Genomic DNA, 24,702 nt, shown 5'->3' on the forward strand with positions numbered 1-24,702 from the left:
ATCTCCCCTTCCCAGCAAACTGAAATGCTTGTAATAAAATTCTTTGATAAGCCTAGCATTATACTTTTCTAGATTGGAGGATGTTAAATCTCAGTTTGAGGACATTTACATCTGGCTCTACCTTTTTATTGGAGCATCTACTATCTTCAATGGATTTCTGAACCTGAATCTCCAAGAAAAGGAAGAAAAGGAACAGGCCTCAAAGGAATACATTTTAAATTTACAGCTCATCCTGCCTCTTAGTTTGGAAAATGCAGGTTCTCTCTTTAGCTCCTAGGCCATGTAACAATTTTAGAATCTAGTTGGAACTTCCATCTCTCCTGATTTAGAGATTTTACTTAAAGACACCAGGACTGGGGACAGGCAAGACTCTTTCTACAGCTCAGTTTCATGTGTAGCTCAGTTGCCTGAAGGAAAAACTGAACTTTCCAATTCCAACCAGCTAAGAGCTCTTGTATGCCCAATCTTGCTCTTGGACTCAGGACATAGCATTGATTTAAATTATGATTTCCACAGGAAACTTCAAGTTCCAGTCTCTTATTTATACTGTTACTAGTTATAACATAATAAATAAACACAAAACACTTTATAAGTGCTAAGTGATAATACTTCATTAAATGCAACTTTATGGGCTACATCTGATCTGAATTTTTTTTGGGGGGCATTGTGTATAATCTTATTTTTTGTTCCTTTCAAATGTTCAAGGAAGATAAGCAAACATTATCAAGGACAAAGACATGGTTCTTTACCTAATATTTAGGAACTGATTAGAAAAGAAATAGTAAGAAAAAATAGAGGTTTTTTTAGTCATATCTTCTGAGTAGTTTTTCTTCTTCAGGTCAACTTCCTTCTCTAACTTTAATGGGAAGCTCCTTTAAGAAAGGGATCTTATGAAGTGATATATATATATATATATATATACACATATACACACACATATATATCACACAATGTACGAGTTAAGAACACTAAAGGTATATGCTATTTATATACATATATGTATGTATGTATACATATATGTATATATTTATAATAAAACAATGTAATTTTATTGTTGGGAAGAGTTTTTTTGGTTTTTGAAATCTGATTGTTGAAAGATTGACATTAATCATAGTAAAATAATTAGAGTTTGAAAAAAAAAAGCTTGCATAGGTCACCATGTTATTTATGAATACCAGGGAACAGGAAATGAAGAAGTGTGGCACCTTTGGAAAGAATGCTGGATTTGGAGTCAAAAGAACTTAGGTTCAAATCCTGCTCTGCTTCTTATTACCTCTATGACCTTGAAGAGGTCAATTACCTTCTTTAAACCTCAGTTTACTCAGCAGTAAAATAAGGGGGTTGGGGCTAGACTTTTGGGAATCTTTCCATCTCTAAATCTATAATTCTATGAATTTAAACCCAAAGTCAATAGCAAAGTCCTTAAACACATGACAAATCCTTTATTAGTGTGCTTATAAGTGACACAGTTTACAGAAAACCAAATGTAATTAAATAACATTTAACTTGAAATCTACTACAGACTCAAGGTATACAAGTCACACTTGGCAAGGCAAACTCCACATACACTAGGTTGTTTATGGTGAGAGATAAAGTTCTAGTAAGTGATTCTAACATATTGAGTTTTTTGTGTCTTACAGACAGTTTCCTTTGGCAATAACTTCCAGTTTTAGCTTTTATTATATAAAAATAGAACAAAATTTCATTATGTACAAACATTACATTACACAATGTACAGGTTAAAAACACTAAGAAAATGACAAGCTGCAAGTGAACTAAAATCTAAAGCATGGTAAAAAAAATTAAATACTGCACATTTCATAAAAATTACATTAACTACATTTTTTTGTTTGCAAATACCAAACAGTACTGACGTGATTGGAAATATTTTCCAACAACTTCATTTTAAGGCACATCTTGCATATTTATATATACAACACTGAAACCAGCCAATAACTTAGGGGCTTTTGGAGTGACCTGTATATGTGTGAAAACATGCAGTGTAGGGTTAAACATTATCATTGGTCCCTGACTGAGGGGGCAGATACCTAGCAGGAGGGGGTTGGTAGAGGGGTACCCCAATTTCTTGCAAATCTGGGAGTCTCCCTGGGCGAGGGGGGGAAAGCAAAGTGATTGTCCTGTCATAGTCTCTGTGCAATACTTTTTCATAGACACTCTGCAGCCCTACTGTCTTAGGTAGCTGAGCCTGGTAGTAGTTATCCCTTCGTAGGGGATCCCTAGGCAGGGAGGTACTCTTACAGAAGGTTGATAGCTGAGCTGATGGGTGGGTAGAAGAGTGTGCATTGTTTCGACCACAAGATGGACTCCAGCATCGGTCTGAGTGACCTAGGATCTTGCATTCAGCAGTACAAGCCCATAATCCTAAGGATAAAAACAGAAGAAAGAAAACATGAAGATCATGGTTAGACCTAGGAATCTATGCTTTTTTGACCCCTACACACTGCTGCCAAAGCAATGTTAAGCACAGACTTGTCCATATGACTTCCCTATTCAAACCACTCCAGTGACTTCTTTTCCTTCTAAAATCAAATGTAAATCTTTTGTTTAGATTTTCAATCCCTAAACAATCTGACCCCATCTCTTTCAAGACTAATTAGATCTATATACTTTATATACTTTCCCCTCTCAAGCATTGTCATCCAGTCAAAATGACCTCTCTGTTCTTCACTCAGGCTATTCCATCTCCTATTTTTGTGTCTTTTGATTGGCATGTCCATAAACACATGACAGATCCTTTATTAGTGTAATTAGAAGTGACATGGTTTACAGAAAACCAAATGTAATTAACATTTAACTTGTAATCTATCACAGACTCCCCCATGCCTGGAATGCACTCTCTCCTCATCTCTGCCTCAAAGAATCCCTCTCTTCTTTTATGATAATAACTCAGGCACCATCTTCTGCATGAACCTTTCCCAATCCTCCCCAATGGCTAGTGTCCTTCCAGCTAAAATACAGTCTAATGACTTTGTATGTATTTGCATTTGTTAATTTTATATTTTTCTGCATGTATTTATTGTCAGCTTCATTAGAATGTAGGTTCTTTCTTCATTCTTTGTAGTTGCAAACCACCCCAAATTGTGGCGAAGTCCACACTTAAATACTTGCTGATTCATTTATTCTTGGGTTTGTGTAAAAAAATGTGGCTGGAAAAAAATGTTGAGAATGATTACCAATCTTTTCATCAAATAGAACTGATATTATGAAAATATCCTTTACCTTTCAATGTGGAAACTCTAAAATTAGAGACCATGAACAGATTTCTCCCGGACCAGAAACTTTTAGCTTCTTATTAAAGAAATTTATCTTGAGAGACTAGCTCTGATCCTCTGCCTAAAAGAAGGGCTCCTCAATTTTTGGTAATCTTCTTTCAGAAATTAATTTTAAGATGATAATTTATGACCAAGTACTTGGGAAGTGAAAAAAAGCATTGCTTTTGTAGTCAGAGGGCTTGGGTTCAAATTCTAGTTTAGCAACATATTATCTGTGTGACCTGTGAAAGTCATAACCTCTTATCTTATGTAAAATGAGGGAATTGGCCTAGATTGCCTCTGAATGTACTTCTTTAATGGTCTTCCTCTCCATTATCAAGCTATGATCCTATGAATGCTTTGTCTTAAAGGAAAAAGGGAGTAAAAGAAAGGGGGAAAAAAGGAGATGTTTTTTTAAAGTGCCCAGTATAAGTTTTGAGGAGCCCACTGTGGCAACGAAAATCATATGGAATCCTCACCACTTTGCATGTGGTTGATGAGATCCTTTTTTAGGGCGTCTCCACTGATGTCGGAATCGCTGTCATTGAAATCGCTATCTCCTTTGCCACTATCTTTGCCGCTGAATTTCTCGGCTTCCCGACCAGAGATGGTGTTGAAGGAGTGACCTTTCCAAATGGCCACAGGAGGCGCCGGTTCCTTTCCATAACCTGGTGAGGAGCTGTAGGGCTAGAAGGGGGAAAAGCGGAGCGAGAGAGATTAAAAAGAAATGAAACTGAGATTAGACATTTTTCTAAGAGCAGACACTAGTCGCCCCCTCCCTACCTCCATTTAACGTCCTCTCCTCCCACTCTCTAATTCTATCCCTTCTAGAAGCCCCCAATTTACCCAAGTTCCCGAATAGGAAGCCTAACCTCAGCATGTGCGCCCCGGAGCCGCTTCTGCCCTTCATAACAGACATTTTCCCTGGTACCGCTGCCACCCTCGGTCCCTGGCACTTCAGTGGCAGCGACCACGGTCTGGGAGCTGTCCGTGGTGGAGCCTCCAAAGGGCGCTTTGCCGCCGCCGCTGCTCGTGGGGAAGGCGAGCACGTCGAACATGTTGGTCCGAGAGCTGGGTCCCAGACTTCGGTCCTCCGGGGAGCTTGGGGACGAGGGTCCCCCGCTGGCGCTCCCGGGCCTCTCCTCCCGGCGTGGCCCACCCTTGCGCACCTCCTTTTTGCGGCGGTTACAGGTGGTGGCGATGGTGATGATGGCAGCCAGCAGCAGCGTGCAGCTCCCTGCCAGCACAATGATCACGATTAGCGGGGTGTCCCATTGCAGTGACCCCGTGCCACTCAGCCTGGATCCCGGGGGTCGGGAGCGGTCGGGGCCTCCAGCTGCCGCCGGCAGGGACGAGCCAGTCCCGCCTCCCGCAGTCACCACGAAGCTAACCGTGGCGGTGGTGGAAAGCGGAGGGTGGCCAGAGTCCGATACCGTTAGCAGGCCTTGGAACACGCGGCCCGGGGGGTCCTGGGACAGGTCCCCAGTGAGCACGATCTCCCCTGACCGGCGGCTGATGGAGAAGGCCTCCCGGGGCTCCTGTTGCAGCAGGGCGAAGGTCAGCTCTCCGTTGGCCCCCTCGTCTGCGTCGCGGGCCTGGACGCGAACCACCGCAGTGTCTCGGGCTGTGCGCCCCGGCACCGCCACCTCCAGGGAGCCGTTGGCCGGCGTGGGATGAACTAGGACCGGCGCGTGGTCGTTCTGGTCCAGGACCCGCACCTGCACCAGCGCGGTGCTCGAGAGCTGCGGGGAGCCGCCGTCGCTGGCCTGGATGCGCACGTCCAGCTGGCGCAGCGTCTCGTAGTCGAAGCTCCTCAGCGCGTAGATCGCGCCCGTGGCCGGGTCCACTGAGACGTAGGTGGACACGGCCTCCCCGCCCCGCCCCACCTCGGCCTCCACCAAGCGATAGGTCACCTGGCCGTTGCGGCCCAGGTCCGGGTCCCGGGCCGCCACGGTGGCCAGGTAGGCGCCGGGAGGGTTGTTCTCCCGCACCGACACCTCGTAGACGGGACGCGCGAAGAGCGGGGCGTTGTCGTTCTCGTCCCCCACGCGCACCGTGTAGGGCTTGACGGTGCGCAGCGGCGGGGAGCCGCGGTCCTCGGCCACCAGGGTCAGGTTGTACTCGGCGATGCGCTCGCGGTCCAGCGGCGCCGCCGTCACCACCAGGTAGCTGCCCGCGTAGGCCGGCTGCAGGCGAAAGTGCTCGTGTCCGTAGAGGGCGCAGCGCACCTGGCCGTTGGGGCCCGAGTCCCTGTCCGAGGTGCTGACCAGCGCCACCAGGCTCTCCCGGGCCGCCCCCTCCGGGACCACCGAGGCCACCCCGGGCTCCGAGCCTCCCGGCCCTGCGGAGGGCGCCGAGGCGGGGGCGCCGAAGGAGGCGGCCGCGGCTACCACCAGGGGGGTGATGGAAATGTCCGGCGCGTTGTCGTTCACGTCGCGGATGCGCACGATGACCTTGCAGGAGGCAGAGCGGGGCCCCGGGCCTCTGTCTTGGGCCCTCACGTCCAATTCGTAGGTCTCCTTGCGTTCATAATCCACAGGTCCGGCCAGGGTCAGGCGGCCCGAGCGCGGGTCCAAGCGGAAGAGGCGCCGGGCCTCGGGCGAGGTGCGGCTCCCGAAGGAGAACACCACGTCACCGTTGGGACCCTCGTCCGGGTCTGCGGCGTCCAGGTCCAGCAGCAGGGAGCCCACCGGGGCGTCCTCGGCCAGCTCCACCTCGGTGACAGCGCCCTGGGGGAAGGCCGGGCTGTGGTCATTGGCGTCCAGCACCCGAACGCTGAGGGCGGCCGTGGCGGAGCGCGGGGGGCGCCCGCCGTCCTGGGCCACCAGCTCTAGGCTGTAGGCGGCCTGGCTCTCGCGGTCCAGCTCTTGCAGCAGCACCAGGTCGGCGTATTTAGCGCCGTCCGCCCGCGTCTGTAGCTCCACGCGGAAGGGGCTGTGGGGCTCGGCCAGGCGCAGGCTCTGGAGGGCGTTGGAACCCACGTCCTCATCCACGGCTACCTCCAGGGGGATGCGGGTACCCACGGCCGCACTCTCTGACACCTCCACGGGGATCTGGGAGCGGGGGAAGCGGGGCGAGTGGTCATTGATGTCTCTCACCTCCACCTCCACGTGCACCAGCCGGAACTGTTCCTGGGAGAAGCTGACCACGTCGAAAGCCAGGATGCACTGCGGGGACTGCCGGCACAACTGCTCTCGGTCAATCCCGCTCTCCCCGACGGTCAGCTGGCCATCAGCCTCCCTCACCCGGATCAGAGAGCTGTTGAACTGCTTCATCAGGCGGAAGCTCATCTCTCCGGATGCTTTAAGATGCATATCTTCAGCTAATGTACCTATAACTGTACCTGGGACATCCTCCTCAAAAGTACTATATCTCACCGTTTTGCTCAGAGCTACTGAGAATAGCAAGCAAAGGCAGAAACCCTGCAAAGGAAAAAGGTAGGGGTTGCCCCCTTGCCCGGTAGGAGTCATGCCACCTGCTCCGATTTGCTCTTTTGAAAGGCTAGGGGCAGGTCCTCCTGCAGTTACTCTATAGGTCTAGCTCTCAAGTCAAAGTCTTTTGATAGTCAGGTTCCTATGAGCATGCTTTGCCCAGTTCTCTTCTGAAGAGTGCGCGGTCTGCGGCTTGGGCAGTCCCAGCTCTCCAGAGATGCTGCTGGATTCTCTCTCCCGTCCTCCTCCTGCTTCTGAGCCTTGCGAGCAGCGCCGCAGACTAGCCTTTAGTAGAGGCGGATATGCAAATTGCTGAGCCTCACAGCCAATGACAGGCGCCCCTTTCACACTGTTCCCCTGAATGCCTCTCAGAAAATCCCTTTAATGTGGAAAGGCTTAGAGAGGAAAACAAGAAAGGAAAATTAAGGAATCTTTTCTTTGTTTTCTTTAACTCTTTTCCAATTTTTTTTGAGAGCAATCCGCAGATGAGTTGGCACGGGGAGCGTGGAGTAAAATGAGAAGTGTTTTGTTAATTGTACCACGAAAGCACCCTGCTGATGAACAGGTGCCTTACTTAAAGTGCAAGTATCTGGGGATTTGAACTAGTTCCACTACGACCTAATCTTGGTCTTTTTGAACTCTAGTTTATAGACTACTCTTCTTACATGTGCACATGCCCACTGACCTCTCTCGATATATACTTTTCCTGGCTTTTGAGGACTTGGCTTGTTTTTTCTTCTTTCACAAAAAAAAGATCTGATTAGCCCTCCCCACCTAAAATGGAACCCAAAGGATAAGTGGAAATTGATTTTATTCAAATTTGCATCCCCAATTGTGTTTTACTCACGTGAAATCTAGCGATCAGAGCTGCGATTTGTCTTTTAGAAAATATTCCTGGCATGTTTTAGTATTCATGTCACTATTTAAATGGCTTTCTTTAAGCCCTGGGGCGCTAGCAGGCAAGGGGGGGGGCAAGGTCCAAATAGGATTTAGCATAAGCTTGTGGATATTTGGAAAGGTTTCAAAGATCAGACTGTATCAAAGGCTTATGAAGCTCTCGTTAGCCGTAGAAATATAATAGCATGGCAGGCTATCCCATTTGAGGCACCAATGTCTGTATTATTTCAGTATGAGAAGGGAAAGGGAAAGAAAGTTGAACAGTTTCCACAGCAGAGTTGGACTAAGTTGAATATAATGAGCAAACGCCACATGTATCCATTATGTGTCTCTATTCATTCCCAATCACTGCCATAACTCTTTGACTAAACGATGATGGGCGCTGAATCACACACAATGCCCAGCTCCTATTAAAGTACATTTAGAGACCTATCCCTCCTGATGCCCTGTTACGCCTAGTTAGAGGATTTTCTTTTTGTCCTAATAGGGCCTCTCTGGGAAGCAACACTAGTCTCGTTCCAGAAGAACAAAATAACAGCATGAGGTTGAAACCTGGCACGAACCTTGGGGGACTAAACCATCTGCCTACAAAAGTAAGAAGAGAGAGTCGAGTGAATCACTAAGTTTTACTATTCCTTGATCCATAGAGATACAGTAGAATTACTAACACATCTAGTACTCTGGATAGTATTTTTTTCCTTTGAAAAAAATGCAACTAGACTGAAGGTCACCATTGCTATTGCCTGTTTTACAAATACATATTCTTCATGAGTCACACTAGTAAAATAAACAAAACAAAGGAAAGTAAAATATTTCTGGGGAACTAGCTTAGGACTAATCAACTTGTTAAGCATTCTATTGAATAACTGATAGTCTGAAACAGCCAACTATGAATCTTTGATTTGTAAAAAGAATTTGTTCTCAAATTCCACAATCTTAATGACCTTCTAGGTTTCTATAAATGCACTTGCTTAGTTGTTGCTCACCTAAGTGATCCATATGGGGAGAGAAGGGGAGAAAGATAGACCAGAGTGGTAATTTTTTTTTCACCTGCAAATAAGCTGAAAAAAAGTCCTATGTTTAAAGAAAAAGAGAACTTTGCAAGTTATGCAAAGTTGTGCAACTTTTATTCTTGTGCCTAAGGCCTTCCTACCTCTTTTCATCTTTTGCTAAAAGAAATGAGGCAGTACTGGAAAACTGGAAAACAATGGAATGTGCAGAAAACTGTAGAGCAATAAGGTGGCATCTTTTGGCAGTGATTATTTTCCATCTTTGCTGATTCTCTCATTCCTCTGTTTTCTTTTCCCCCTCCTTCCTGCCTCCCCTCCCCCAATTGTCTTGTAACATCTTTCTCTCCTTAGGAAGTAACCTTATGGGCAGCTAAAATAATTTTCCTTTCTTCCAATCCTCTCTAGGTTCTGGAGAAAAACTTTCACTGCCCAGGTTCTCTCCAGTCTTCTGGCCTTCCCTTGTCATCCAACAGGACTCCTCAACACATCCCTCCCCATCCCCAAACCACTGACAGCTAGCTACCCATTCAGAACTCATCCCTGTGAACAGCGAATTTGTAGCCAGAGATGACAAAGAAAATGTCAGACACCTATGGAGATTTTGGCTGGAAAGAGAAGTCGAGGAAGATGTGCGAGGTAGACTGAATGCGCTGTGCCAAAATCTTATCTATCTGTGAATCGGGGAAAGGTGACTCCAGCTGTTACCTTGAGTAATAACATCTGCCCAAATCTCAGCTGGTAGCGGCTTCCAATTCTTGTGAGCAATAAGAAGCATTTCTAGTCGCTCAGTTTTGCTCTCAGAACATCTCCCCAAGTTGTCAGTGTGTGTCCATGGGTCTTGGATGGGAAACAACCTGGTACACCAACCTATTACAACCTAAACATAAAAAAAGACCTGGGGGAAATTGCGTATTGCTGTTTATTTTTGTGTTCTTTCTCTACCTTAGAGAATTGGAACATCCTGTTCCAAAGTCAAATCACTTTCTCTTTGTGAGTCATGGGTCTCAATGCTTGGGTTAGGCTGTTTTTAAGACTCTGTATGCGTTTGGTTTGCTTATGAAGCAGAAGGTCAGGCTGACAATGAGAGAGAAGGAGAAAGAGATAAAGAAAATCTGATGGATGGAGGGAATAGCTAGAGGGAAAGAGACGAGGGGGGAAATAATATATGTAGGTAGCGGCTTCCTCTTTCATTTTCTCCACTGTCAGGTCTTTCATTGCCATGGAAGCAGCAGCCACCAGAGCAGTGCCAAGAACCCCCAAGCCCAAGTCTGTAATGAGTGCTTAAGATCCCTTTTAGAAGTAATTACCCCGAGAGGTGTGATGGCACGCGAGCGAAGTGAGCTCGGGTGCCTGCGGATTGCCAGTATTCTCCAAGCCCTGCTGGCTGTAGCAGTCAGCTTATGGAAATGGGATTTAAAATAGCGCATCAGCGCCCAGATCAAATCCTGGAAGAGGAAGGAGCAGGGTTAAAAAAAAAAAAAAGGACGCCCAGCGCTGATCTGGCCCTACAAAAGCTGCTCAAATCGCCTTGTTATCATACCAAAAGGCTTGGGCAGCCTCAGAGGAGCCCCTTTCTCTTTATCTTAGCAACTTAGCAGACAACTGTCTCCGCAATCATGAGAACAAACATGGCCTACAATGGTTGGCATTTTCTCGGAATGCAAATGCTGTAGGCTCAGAAAAGCTGTATTTCTCTGACTCAGCCTAATACCGGCATTGTGAAACTCGCGTGCAGACAGCGAGATTGACACGGGTGTCACGTGAAGGATTAGATCTATAGGAAAGTTTTCAAAGCCTCCACAATGGGTGGCTCAGCTTGATCTGATATCTCCCACAGTTTAGAGGGGGAAAGAATCAGGATATATTCTCATATGTAATAGGATTATCTTTTCCATTTCAAGTTCTATACAGCATGTAATTTATTTTTAATTAGGATTAGATCTACCAGGAAAGAGAAACTCGACTACTGGAAAGTGCAATTCTAAGGATGGATGGAGAAAGAAGGGTTATTTTTTAACCTTTTAACTTTTTAAAGCCCAGGACCATGTTTCCCCCTCACACACTGTTCCTGGGATAAACCTTCCAGAAAAGTTTGTAACAAATATTCAGTGAAGCAGGTATCAGAAGGTGCATCCAGTTCATTCTTTGTAGGAGAAGCATGTTTTACAAAATAGAACTTATTAAATCCTAAAACAGTTAGCTTTCCAGAAATTGAACTCTTGACTTTTCCACAGTCTGGATTCTCACTAGTGGATTCTTTTTTAGAATATGCTAAAAATGTGTTTTTCAAAGCTCATCTGTCAGTACTGGCACAGTCATTCTTAGATGTAAAATCCAATTCCAATTACTTTTTAAAAGGAGGATCTTGAATTCCCACAGTTCCAAATCAGCTTCTAGAAAGTGGGGAATGTCTTTGGGCATGAAGGGTTCACACTACTGTGAAAATGTATTCTTTCAACTCAAATGAAGAACTTTATTGTATCCTCTTTCCAGAGGAACAAAAATTCTTCATTATTTCTATGCCTTAGTCCAACCCCCCCCCCCCCCCCCCCCCCCCCCCCCCCGCCATCAAGTTCTGAACTTCTCTCTCAAAACCAATCAATCAGGGTTTCCTTTCAACCTGCCCTCAACTCTAGCCAAATAGAATCATACAACCTGAGACTTGGATGGAAAAATCATATAATCAAACCCATTATTAGTATAACTCAGAAATATGTCATAAAAATGAAAACTTGAATGTTCAACATTCCTCAAAAGGTTATTCACTACTACTTACTCCAGTCTTTGGTACTTACACATGAGATGCTATAATGAAATAATGCATTTTGGGAAATTACCGTTTTCCATGTCTGTTTGTTTGCCTCAGTAACATCTGTGCTCTGAATCTGCTTTCTGGCAAAAAGTCTAATCCCATTTATAGAAGTAAACACTGTGGTAGGAACATGGATTATGAAGTCTATATTCTTGTTCTCAGACCTTTACTAACTATATCAGTGATTTTCTCCACTTGGCTAAAACCAAATATTGACAAGAAGGAGTTTCCAAGGACCTTTTCAGACATTTCTGCAGAAGGTATGTAGCCCAACTCAGATAAGGTAGAATTTGAAAAAATTGTTTTGAATTCAGAAGCCAATCTCTGATTTTTAAGAAACAGATGGGTAGTTCAGCTTTCAAAGAAACAAAGCTTAAAGGAAATATAAAAAGCAATATATTGTCATAAGCCACTGATTACCAAACTCAGCTAAAGATCAGGATCATTGAAGAAAATATCCAAAAAGGCTCAAAGAGGGATTTCAAGTGCACCTGAGGAGGATAATTCCTAGACTTGTCCCTGGTTAGGGAGTGGAGTACACCAAGGAACACCCAGATGAGTGGTCCAATGCCTGGGCCAGTGGAAGGAACCAGGGTGGGTAAACAAAGGAGAAAGTCATCCCAAAGGGATTGAATCTCCCTGTTCTTCTTGCAGTCCTGGATGGGTACTGGGATGGTTCTGTAGGAGGAAGAGGTGAGGGAGAAGGGTGCTCAGAGCCTGTTTGGAGTTCTTATTTTCTTGGACTTCTTCTGCAGCTTTTGACATGTGGCCACCCTTCCTGGATAGTCTCTCCTCAGGATTTTCTGACACTGTATTCTCTTGGCTTCTCTCTTTTATAGGAATAGCCTTTGCCTTTTCAGCAGTCAAAGCTACTGAAGACCAGAAAAGAAAGTTATCACCACTAACGTCCTTAGTACTGTCAAATGGTTCAACAGATAATGTTTTATCAAAGGAAACAGCACTAAAGAAGACATATTACCATCTGTCTTACTGCTGCACCCAAAGGACTACTGGGTCTTTTTATCTGAATTGTAGCTTCTTCTGTTAGAATATGAACTCCTTAAAAGCAGGGACTTGTCTTGATTTTCTCTTTGTAACTTCAGTATTTATCACAATGCTTTGTACATAATAAGCAAATAATAAATGCCTTTTCATTCATTCATTCATTTTCCTATCTCCTTTATGTCTCCTCTTTGAAGAAGGAAGAACTTCTCTTCTTCCTATTACCCAATAAATGTGGGCATCTCCTAAGGCTCAGTCCTTGATTTTTTTCCTACTCTCTCTTGGTTTGTAAAATAAAACTTAAAGGAAACTCAAGATGTACCAATTTAAAGAACCCATCCCAAATATTCACAGGGATTATTTGTGCCCTCCCTGGGATGGAAGGAAGATTCTGAGCTCATATTGGTTTTTTCCAGTCCCAGTCAGACATTCTGTAATTTGACTCTAACATAGGGATGTCATTTTGGTCTTCTTTGAGAATAAAAGCAACCAACCAATACTACTTACTACAAAGTGCTCTGCAAAGATGACTGTTTGATTTTAACAATAACCCTATGAGGTAGATATTATAAGTATGCTCACATTTTGCAGATAGGGAAATCGAGACTCAGATATAGCAAGAGATTTGATCATAATTACATAGCTAATCCATAGCTAAATCTTCCTGTTCATCCTGCAGTTCTGGATGGATACTAGAATGACTCTATAGGAGGATGAGGTGAATGAGAAGGGTGCTCAGAGCCTGTTCATAGATCTTCTTTTTTTTTTTTTTGTATTTTTTCTTTTTTGTAATGCAATGAGGTTAAGTGATTTGCCCAAGGTCACACACCCAGGTAATTATTAAGTGTCTGAAGCTGGATTTGAACTCAAGTCCTCCTGACTCCAGGGCTGGTGCTCTATCTACTGCACCACCTAGCTTCCCCAGATCTTATTTTCTTGAATTTCCTCTGCAGCTTTTAACATGTGGCCACTCCTCCTGGGTATTCTTTCCTTGGGACTGTGCAAGATTAATCTTCTCATTTGTGACTTACAACCTTTATTTTTATTTCTGACCTCTTATTTGAGCTCCTAGCATTATTTTTCCAACTGATAGTTGAGCATCAACACATCTATGCTTTGTTCCAAACCCTTTATGTATAAAATTGAATTTTAATTTTGCCTGTAAAACTTGTTCTTCCTCTTAGCTTCTTTATTTCTGTGAGCGGCATCATCTTTCTTTTCATTAGTCACCAAAGCTTAAAACCTAATAATGATATTTAATTTCTTTCTCTCCCCCTCATTCATCCATATTGAGTCAGTTGCCAAGTTCTGTTGATTCCATGAGTTTGATATCTCTCTCACCTCTTCCTTATCTTTGTTGATACTATTTAAGTTCAGTCCTTTATTTCCTTTTTGCCTAGACCAGTGGTATCAAATTCAGATAGAAACCTGGGCTAATATGTAAAATACAAACTCTTTAGCATGGTATTCAAGACCCACTAGGTTTCAGTCTTCCTTTCCAGAATGATCATCTATTACTTCCTTTCATGCACTCTATATTCTATGAAGATTGGACTAGTCATCATTTCCTGATCTCATTTTGCCTTTTTATGCCTCTGTTCCCTGGCCCTGATCTTTCCTAAACTTGGATTGATCTCCCCCACATTAAATTCAGTCCAAAATGTATTTATTAAGCACCTGCTATATTCTAAGTTCTGTTTTAGGTGCTAAGGATACAAAGACAAAAAATAAAAAAAGTATATTCCTTCAAGGAGCTTACTGAGGGAAGGGTAAGTATATGTATGTAAATAAATAAATAGCAAATGCATACAGAATAAATACATACTAATTTTAGAGGGCACCAACAGTTAGGAGAATGAAAAAGGCCTATTACTGGAAGCTACATAGCTTTGAAAGGAGATAAGGCATTAACATGTTTGATAGGGGAAAAGAGAACATACCACACATGGGGAATAGCCAGACCAAAGACAGAGGATTAGGAGATGGAATGCTTTGTATAGGAGATATCAAGAACTGTAGGCTAATTTGGCTCACAGGGGCCTAATTATGCATTCCCAACTATTGCAATTCTTTTTACCTGCAAGCCCTTCATGGGTCACCTCTTTTGTGAAGCCCTTCTTCCCCTGACTTTCCCAGCTATAAATGATATCTTCTCAAATGTCTTGTACTATTCTGTTTGTATCTCTCCTCAACATTTATGCTACTACAACAGGTATCATAGTTATTGGTATTCTTTGCTCATCTTCCTTTTTAGACTGTAAGGTTCTTAAAGACAGGGATTATAACATTTATTTTTTAACCCCCAACAATTAGCATAGGTCATTTTACTAAGCAAATTTTATTTTAATGAATGTGAATTTCTACATTTAGTCTCCTATGGCAGTGGTCATGGAGGCAGAGTAGGAGAGATGAGGGAGCTTCAGTTCTTTTTTTTTTTTTTTGCAAGGCAAATGGGGTTAAGTGGCTTGCCCAAGGCCACACAGCTAGGTAATTATTAAGTGTCTGAGACTGGATTTGAACCCAGGTACTCCTGACTCCAAGGCTGGTGCTTTATCCACTACGCCACCTAGCCTCCCCGAGCCTCAGTTCTTAACTGAGCACGTGGAATATTCTGAAAGATTCGATGCTTCAACAGCCAACAGAGAATTCAAGAAGATTACTCCACCACTACCTGTGAGAATTAATATGGAATTCTCTACTTGTCATTCCTGAAATCAGCAGATTTGTTTGGAATAGTGGGGATCAGGAGAAGTGTGGTAAGAAAAAAGGCATAGCCATGATTTAAATGACTTCTCAAAGTGGCTTAGAATCCACTTTTGAAATGTAAATGAATCCTGCTGAAGGAGTGCTGAGCTCAGGACCATAGGTCATTGACTCAGCCTAGTGCAAGTTCATGTCTAGTATTCTAAATAGATCTCATGATGTCTAGAATCAAGATGGAGTAATTGTTTATAAATTGTAGCAGTATAGAATTTTAGAGATGGGGAAAAAATAGAACAAAACTTAGAAACTGGAATGTGCTAGAGCCAACTCACATTAACTTGAGGGCCAATTGTTAAATACCTTAGAAATCAGCAAATGCTAGAAATCAGGGCTTGATTTATTATTTTCTTGATGGCTTAGACTTAAAAAAATGATAAAAATGCTAATAATGCAGATCAAACTTAAAAAGCAGTCACATATATTTTTTAACTGAGTCACTTGTTGAGTGTTTGCCTCATACCTTCCTCTTAGAAGTCATCTTTTTTTTTAAGGTTTTTGCAAGGCAAATGGGGTTAAGTGGCTTGCCCAAGGCCACACAGCTAATTATTAAGTGTCTGAGACCAGATTTGAACCCAGGTACTCCTGACTCCAGGGCCAGTGCTTTATCCACTGCGCCACCCCAAGAAGTCATCTTCTTAGAGATCCTATTTTACAGATAAGGAAACCAAAGCATTGGAATAAACTGTCTAAGAGTGATAGAATGCTATTATGTTTATAAGAGGATTGGATGAAAAATGAATTGATTCTCCTTATACTTCAATAGTTGGTACTGTATATTGTGGGCATAGCTTTGGAGAAAAATTTAAAAAGTTGATTAAAAGAAATTTAGAAAGTAATTTTCTATTACCTTTGGCAGATGCTAGCATTTACTGGTTAATTGTCTCATATTAGGCAACATTTTTTCACATTAACAAGCATTTATTAGGTACCTACTATGCCTCATGTACTGTGGGAAGCACTGAAGATAGAAAAGGGGCAACCCCCCCCCCATATGCTATTCTTCAGTCTCAAGGAGTTCCCAGTCTAATGAGAGAGAGAGACAGTAATACAAGCAACCTTGTGCAGACAAGATATATGTCTATGTATGTATAAAACATACACACATGAATACATACCTATATGCACACATGGGACAAATTGTAAATCATCTCAGAGGAAGGGGCTTCTTGTAGATTCTAGGACAGAAGCCTGACTTAACTGGAAGAAAATGGTGAAAGAGAGGGAAGAAGAAAGTCTTCCAGGAACAGGCAGTTAAATATATATGCATGAAAAGATGGCACTGACCAGTAGAATACTGTTTTCATGTCCCCACTGTTCTCAAAATAGTACATAGTAGGTATTTAATACATATTTATTGATTTAGATTGAATAGAGGCTTTTTGGACTGAGGAAAAACTTGAGTAATTTTTCATTATATCTTGTTGACTGCTCATCCCACATATTTGGGAGTCTAGAATCCTGCAATCTTTTCATGATTGGGAAGCAGAGCCAAGATTCCCCTACAGTTCAGGGGCTTAGGGGCACAATAATCAACTCTTTGAAGTTATAATGTATGAAACAGTGAAGAAATGTAGCCACTTGACTTCGATTTCATTTGTGGCTCATGGTAGGTAGCTCTGTGGTAGCACTTTATGGGCTTAGGTAGTTCTTTATGGAAAATAGAGGCTGTGGAAGTCTAAATGAATGATCAATGAAGAGAGATCATAATTTTCTGTTAAAACCATGCAATCAATTAAATCTTGTCCTTATACTCTGTGGTTAGATTATTTTAGCTGCAAAAAAATCCTATATGCCTTTGTAAATTTAAAGTCTTATTACTAATAAAACACAAAGCCTGGAAATGAAAGTAGGAAGCTAGAGTTTTTTCAAACTAGGAGAAAATTTGTAAATAATTTACTAGTCTTTTCATACAAAGTCATTGTTTCCTAAGTTCAGAAAATTTTTGGACTTAAATCTTTCTCTGGATCAGATAGCTTGAACTTTCCTTCTTTTAATTGTCACAATTCTCTTTTGATATGGAAATGAAGCCTGTTCTGGCCTGTTTAGCCCAGGACTGCAGGACACTGGCTCTGACCAGTGCAAGTTGAAGTCTAGAGTTATAAATTTCTTCATGCATCTGAAAGCTTTTTTAGACCATTGATTTCATATTATTCAGAAACAAGATGGAGTGATGGATGATAAACTGCATGGAGATTGACTACAGCCTTGGGTGTTTTTTTTTTTAAGTTTCAGATGCATGAGAAGCAATGAGCTAGTTGGATTAGTTGTAGCAATCTTGATGTGTCTAACCCTGGACCCCTTTCATCACTAGTTTATAAGCAGCTATTCCTAGGTAATTAAATAATTATTTATGTGCCTTTCCCAGGCATCTTGATCTGTGAAACTATCTGGGGAATTTAGATCCAATTTTCCCTATGCATGTTATTTTGAAGTCCATTGAGGTATCGCCATTGCCCAGCTCCAAAGGCTAAGTCTTAAGTTTTTAGTTTTTCTTTTCTCCATAAGCCTATGTGCCTATGTGTTCAGGGAGTTGTGGATATAAATAACCTTTCATCACATATTAGTCACATTGATACCAAAGCATAATTTATAATTCCTAGACAGAAGAATTGGCCTGTCTTTAGTCTCACAGTGCTTTATTTACTTTAATAGAAAAACTAAAGAATGGAGAATTGGAGGGTCATAATGAGAGGCAATGATTAGCTTTGCCAATATTGAAATTGTATGCGTATATATATATATATATATATTTTTTTTTTCCCATGGAAAACAAGACTTCCTGAATTCCTTGTGGATTCCATTGCCTGTCCAAAGGGCAATGTGAATTACATGTTGTTCCCCCAAGGAGCCTCTGGGCTCATTTAGAAAGGTTTTGAGTTGGTGAGGTGAGAGGTCTGGAATTGGGGAGATTAGGGGAGTGTGGCAGATCATTTGTATTGGAAGAAGAATGAAGATTGAATTCTCCCTGCCCTGGCTCCAAACTCTATGCTTTGGTGTCCAGTGTGGGAACCTGAGATCAGGAAGAATAAACCTCTTCGTGCATTGAACTGCAAGCCCTCCCGGGCACAGCAGTTTGTAGGGCATCAATCTTGCTTTGCTTTGCCTCGAGGCCCTTCTAAAGGAGACCCTTGGTCTCAGGGGACTGAGTAGAGGGTTAGATGGAAGGATCAGAGCCCCCACAGGGAAAAATAATGTGACAGGCTGTCAGGACACAGCGACTGGGTGACTCCTGTGCGTTCTGTGGCCAGGGGGCCCTGCCTGGCCCTGTACCCTTCAGAGCTGAGAGCTGGAAGGAGGAACAATATAGGATGTGTGATGGATTACACACCTTTCCATCAAACCCCAGAGGAATCTATTGCTGGAATTTTGGAAAAGGAGGAATGGAATCCCTTTGCTGGGGAGTGGAACCATCTGAATTGATTGCCTCTAGACTGAGAAAAAGGCTTTGGAGGAGTTTATGCAGGGGCAGATTTCTTTATTCTATAGGGATGTAAAAGCTATTCACTTAAGTTACCTGTGGGGATAAACTTCTGTAACTGAATTCTGAAGGAAATATTGTGTATTTTGTCAAAGGTTGTGTTTCCAGCTGTGATAATATTACTTCCACTTGCATAACAAATTTTGTTCTGACATCAACTAGACTTGGTGGTAGAGAGATTATATAGAACCAGAAGGCTCATAGATAAAACCAAAATCCCAATATCTTAGGCAACTACATTATAAACTCCATGAAGTCAAGAACCATGGTACATAATCGTTGCATTTTTTCCCAATGTCTAAAACAGTCCTCCATGTCTGGTTGGTGCTTGTTTGTTTATTTTGGGATATGATTTTGATTTTGTAGGCAGTAGAATATAAACTCCTTGAGAGTAGGTGCAATTTTCATTTTTGCCTTTATGTTCCTAGAAGCTTGTACAATGATTGGAGCATAGTAGGTTTATAATAAAAGTTTTTTTTTTCAGTTGCAATGAATTGATATTTTTAACACATAATTTAATTTTTCTTTGCTGTAGGAAATGGCAGTTGGAAAAAGCACTGCTCAAAGGCATATATGTCTTCAAATCCAAAGAAGGTCAGAAGTAAATTAGAAATGTGCTTATGTGATAAATTCCTTAACCTTGACTGATTAACTAGGAAACCCTCAGAAGCTAGAATTCTGAGCAGTGATAATGGAATTGTTTGTCCTCACTAGCACTTGGGGAAAACTCATAAAGGACATTTTCATTAATCAAAATCTCAATGCCTATTATTTTTTTATTCTCATCCCTGTCATCATTCTATATACATAAATTTAAATAATGTATATATTTATATTCATAAAACTTTAAGCTAAGCAATTTCTGCTATTTGGGGCAATACAGATTAAAAAGATACAGTCCCTTCTATGTATAAATTTATCATTTGAAACAACATCATGCATGTAGATAGGTAAGAATAATGAAGGCAACTAAATAAATAATGAAGAGGAACATTATATTAAATGTTCTCTAAATTAAATGCTCTTAAAAACAGAACTTTATATATCTTTACTGACTCTATTGTATACAGGATAAAATATAAATTCTTCAATGTGACATTTGAAGTTCTGTACACTGTAGCTCCAATCTACCATTCTAGCTTCATTTCAAATTATTTCCATCCCATTCTCTTTGTTTCAATGTTCCCCACCCCTCAACTTCTCATTTCTCTTCTTAGGAGTGGATCTTATTTACATTTTAACTAATAGAAAGTTAAGCCATCTATGAACAGCGATCACTTCTTCCCAGTTCTATAATTCAGCTTCCCTCAATATCATGTCTGATTTTCTCTTTCTACACTCCAATTGTGAAAGAAGAGATGACTCTTGCTGCCAAGACCAATTCTTCTGTTCTGTCTTTGATCCTATATGCTCTGTCTCCTCCTACAGCTTTCAAGAACCATAATCTCTTATTTGTCCACTGACTCCTTCCTTGCTGCCCATAAACATGCTCACACTCATAAAACCCCCTTCACCTTAACCTGACATGCCCTAAAGCTCTTGTTCAATGTCTCTCCTTCCTTCTATCAACCAAATTGTCAAAAAAAGGCTGTCTGTGCTTATTGCTTCCACATCCTCAAATCTCACTCATTTCTCTTGGAAGTATGTTTTCCAGTTCTACCCCTGACTCTACTCCTCCTAAGGTTATTAATCATTTTTATTTGTGAAATCCATTGACCTTTTCCCAGTATTTATATATATTTACTTCTCTACAACATTTAACTCAATTGACTATCCCTTCTTTCTGCACAGCTTTTACTCTTTGAATTTCTGCAACTTAGCTTCCTCTTGACTTTTCTCCTACCTATATGATTGATTGTACTTGGTTTCCTTTGCTGGATCACATGTGATCCCATCTCAAGATTCTCTCCTGTGTTCTCTTTTCTTCCAGGAATCTCATCAACTTTCATGGATGTTCAATGATCATCTCCATGATGATGATTCCCATTTCTATACATCTATCCCTTATTTCATTCCTATGTGCATATTGCTAACAGCTTGGTGAACTTTTCCTCCGAAATGATTCCAAAATATTTCAAATACAATGAGTTTCACACAGAGCTCCGTTATCCTTTCGTAAATTCCTTGGATTGATGTTTCTTTGTCAAAGGTATTTACCCATCCACCCAGATTTGCAACTTTGAAAATTACCTTCTGTTCGTTATTTGCCCTCCTCCCCTTATGAGATCTATTGCTGAATCTCATTGATTCTGTCTCCAAAATGTCTCTTGCATCTTTCCTCTTCTTTTGATTTACATAGTCACCACTCTAGTTAAGACCCTTGTGGCTTATATGATTGTAACAGTTTCCTAATTGGTCTTCCTGTCTCCAATTTCTCTCCTCTATTACCTCTTCTATAGAGAGGTCAGATCAATATGACCATGCCACTCTTCCACTCAAGAAATTTCAGTGGCTCTCTAGAATCTCTAGCATAAAATATAAATTTCTATGTTTTTTGTTTAAATACTTTTAAGCTGTCTAGATCTAATACGTCATTTGAGATTATTTTTCACATTATGCTGCCTCTGTTCTCTGCATTCGTCATAATGGTCTGGGACTGTTTAATTTTTGTCTTTGTATTCCACTGCCAAGCAATGTAAATAATAGGTGACTTATAAAAATGAATTGATTTGAATTCCAATCAAATTAAGTTATTTGCTCCACATTACCTTCAACTGTCCTCCACATTCATGTCTTTATATAAGCACAACATACTTTTTCTTCTCATCTCTGTTCATTGAAATCCTTCAAGGGTCATTTCGGGTACTACCACTTTCATGGAGCTTTCCCCTGGTCATTCCTTCTTTCTATTAAAGAAATCTTTTGCTTTCAAAATTTCTAAGAGTCTCTAAGTTGGGGCCACCTTTACTTTGCACTGTGTGTATTTTATGTATATGTTTCATCTCTTTCCTGCATGCTATCTCCAATACAATGTAAGTTCCTTGATAGCAGAGATTGTAACATTTTTGAAATTTGTGTATATACTGCTTGAAATATCACCTTATTCATGCTAAAAACTTCATAATAGTTTGTTAAATTTCAGTGTCTTTCATGGAGGATCACTTTTCTCTACTGGAATGTAAACTGCTTGAGGGCAGGGACCCTTGTTTTTAAAATTGTATTTCTGGTGCTTTGCACATAGTTAAGTACTATATGCTTGTTCATTCATTTATTGCATGTTAAGATAGGATAGGAACCTTTGGATGGACTGGATTTTAGTAGATTATTGAAACAAAGCAAGTTTGAGGAACTAGGATTCAGGGAGAGAGTGAGGTGTTTAAGGCAAGGGATTTAACCTAGGAAACAGCTGCAAAGATTAATACCTTTAGAAGATATCTCAAATCATAAGCCTTCAAAGTTGAAACCTAGCCTCCCCCCACTTTATACCATATTTCTCTATGTATAAGATGCATCCTTTTTTGAAAAATTTGAGGTCCCAAACCTGGGAGCATGTTATGCAATGGTTGTAGATTTTTTTACTTGCATTTCCTGCTTTTTCGCACTTGTTTTCTTTGCACTCATTGTTTTGCATTCATCACTGGCATATTAGGTTCATGTCACGTTCTGCATAGAAATGACTCAGAAAAAATTTTCATGCAGTGCTGAATTCAAGTTAAAAGTGATCCAGTTTGCAAAAGTGAATGGAAATTGTACTGTGTTTGGTCCTCCTCCAACTGAAAAAACAATCCGAGACTGGAAGAAGAAACCCTCCTGAAAACTCTCCGGCAGAAGGCCATGAGGGGCAAGGTGGCTAAATGGCCTGAGATAGAGAAGGAATTGAAGAGATGGATTGAAGAGCAAAGGGCCATTGGAATACTTGTGTCCACAAAGATGGTTCAGCATGAAGCAACAAGAATTGCTGATGGAAAAGAAGTGACTGTTTTTCAAAGGAGGACACAATGGGTGCTTCAGGTTTGTGGAACGGAATGGACAAAGCATGCGTCCTGCAACAAACTTGCCCAGGGAGTGCTTGTGGTCAACCACAGACCAGAGCACAGGCAGGAGAGTAGTCAGATGGTGATTTGTCATCAAACACAGATGAGGATGGGCTAATGGATGGGAGTTTTGCCAATGATGAGGAGTTGTATGAATTTTATGATGAATAAAACTTGAGTTCAATAACTTTATGGAATACATTTTTTTTCCCAAATTTTGGGCCCCAAAATTATACTTGGAAAAATACAGTACTTCTAAGTTTCTTCTCCTGAACTTTAGTCCTACCTCACCAGCTGCCTATTAAGCATTTCAAATTAGACTTCCCAGAAATATTACACAACATATCCAAAACAGAACTCATTTTCTTTCCCCCAACTCTCTGCCATCATCTTTCCTTTCAAAATTTACTACTTCTAAAGCATTACTATCCTTCCAGACTCCTGGATTTGTAATTTCAGGATTATTTTAGACTCTTTCCTTTCCCTAACATATCTAATCACTGATCAAGTCTCACCATTTCTATCTCCATGAACATTTCTTCCATCTTCCCCTTTCTACTTAATAGCTACCAACTTCAGATATCTATAATTATTTTTTCACCTAGATTATCACAACAGCTTTCTAATTGATTTCCTTGCTTCATTTCTCATGATCTCCCTTCTCCATTTCAGATCATTGTACCTACTGCTACCAAAATGATTTTCTCAAGTGCCTCTCTGATCACATCTATTCAATCACCTCTTGTGATTCTCTAGTATTACTTAGGTCTCAACATAAACCTCTCTGAACTTTTAACTCATCACAGCTTGTTCTAAGTTAATATTTTTTAGCCTTATTGTGCATTACTTTCCTTTCTTCACTCTGTTATCCATCCAAATTGGCCTAATTGTTGTTCCTAACACATAATATTCCAGCTCCCATTCCAATATCTTTGTACTGACCATCCCTCATGCTTAGAATGCTATTTCTCCTCATCTCCACTTCATAGAATCTTCTTCTTTTAAGTCACAACTCAAGCATCACTTTCAACACGAAACTTTTCCTGATACCCCAAAATATTAATGATCTCCCTTCCATTTCTTTCCTTGCATTTAACTTCTTTGAATTTATTCTCTGTTTATTCAGTTTATACATATATCTCTACATACTTCTCTCCCCACATTAGAATATATGCTTATTTTGGTTAGGCTTTCTTTATATTCTTATCTCTAATGCCTAGTGATGGCCAATAACTGACACAAAGCTAATGCTTGATAAAGACTTGTGGATCAATTTCTTTGAATGTCTTCATCCCTTTAATAACCCATATTCTCTAGTGATTTTGGGGATGTGGGAATATATACTGCTACCATTTCCTTTTGTTGTAGGGGTTTTTAACTCTCCAACATCCATGACTGAGAAGTAGACAAATGCCTAATTCATCCTAGATAAGGGCTTTTCTTTTCTTTTTTTTAATTGGCATGCTTTTCATCATTCATCCATTTGCAAATTTAAGTTACATATTTTTCTATGATCTTTTCCTTCCCTTCCCATGTCTGGTAGAAAGTTGTTCATGTACATTTTGTGTTCCACACAATTACGTATTAGTCATTTTGTGCAAGAAGAGTTAGGATTAAGGGAAAAGAAAACCATGATATTGGAAGGAAAAACATAAGAGAAGTTTTAGAAAAATGAACATAGTATACATTCAGATTCTATGCCCCTGCCATGTGATGGCATTGTCCAAAATAGGTCTCCCAGGGTTGTCCTAGCTCTCTGAACTGCTGAGTGGAGCTGCATCCATCATAGTTGATCAACTTACAATACTTTGTTAATGTGTACAATGTTCTCTTGGTTCTACTCCCTTTGCTCAGCATCAGTTCATATAATTCTTTCCATGCTTCTCTAAAATCCAGCCCTTCATGGTTTCTTAGAGAACAATAGTGATCCATAACATTCATTTACCATAACTTGTTCAACCCCAATTGAAGGTCATTCTATCAATTTCCAATTCTTTGTTACTACAAGAACTGCTACAAATATTTTTTGAACATAGGGAATTTTGCCCATTTTTAATGATTTC

At 41.1% G+C, this 24,702-nt stretch overlaps 1 protein-coding gene and 1 long non-coding RNA gene across 4 annotated transcripts in view; one reads left to right on the top strand and one right to left on the bottom strand.

The window, feature by feature from the left end:
• LOC141491138 (uncharacterized) overlaps positions 1–24,702 on the top strand; it is a 117,287-nt gene that overhangs the window by 54,901 nt on the left and 37,684 nt on the right. For all 3 annotated transcript variants that reach the window (XR_012469473.1, XR_012469471.1, XR_012469472.1), the window contains one exon: positions 8,088–8,193. This is a non-coding gene — a long non-coding RNA (uncharacterized LOC141491138). The remainder of the gene's footprint in view (positions 1–8,087; positions 8,194–24,702) is intronic.
• PCDH8 (protocadherin 8) lies at positions 1,457–6,807 on the bottom strand. The gene is made up of 3 exons (XM_074191766.1): positions 4,145–6,807; positions 3,752–3,959; positions 1,457–2,382 (listed from the first exon to the last, which is right to left on the bottom strand). Exons 1-3 carry the CDS (start codon positions 6,740–6,742, stop codon positions 2,009–2,011), a joined length of 3,180 nt encoding a protein of 1,059 aa, XP_074047867.1. The 5' UTR covers positions 6,743–6,807; the 3' UTR covers positions 1,457–2,008.

This window comes from Macrotis lagotis, chromosome 6 (assembly GCF_037893015.1).
Source record: "Macrotis lagotis isolate mMagLag1 chromosome 6, bilby.v1.9.chrom.fasta, whole genome shotgun sequence".
NCBI lineage: Eukaryota > Metazoa > Chordata > Mammalia > Peramelemorphia > Peramelidae > Macrotis > Macrotis lagotis.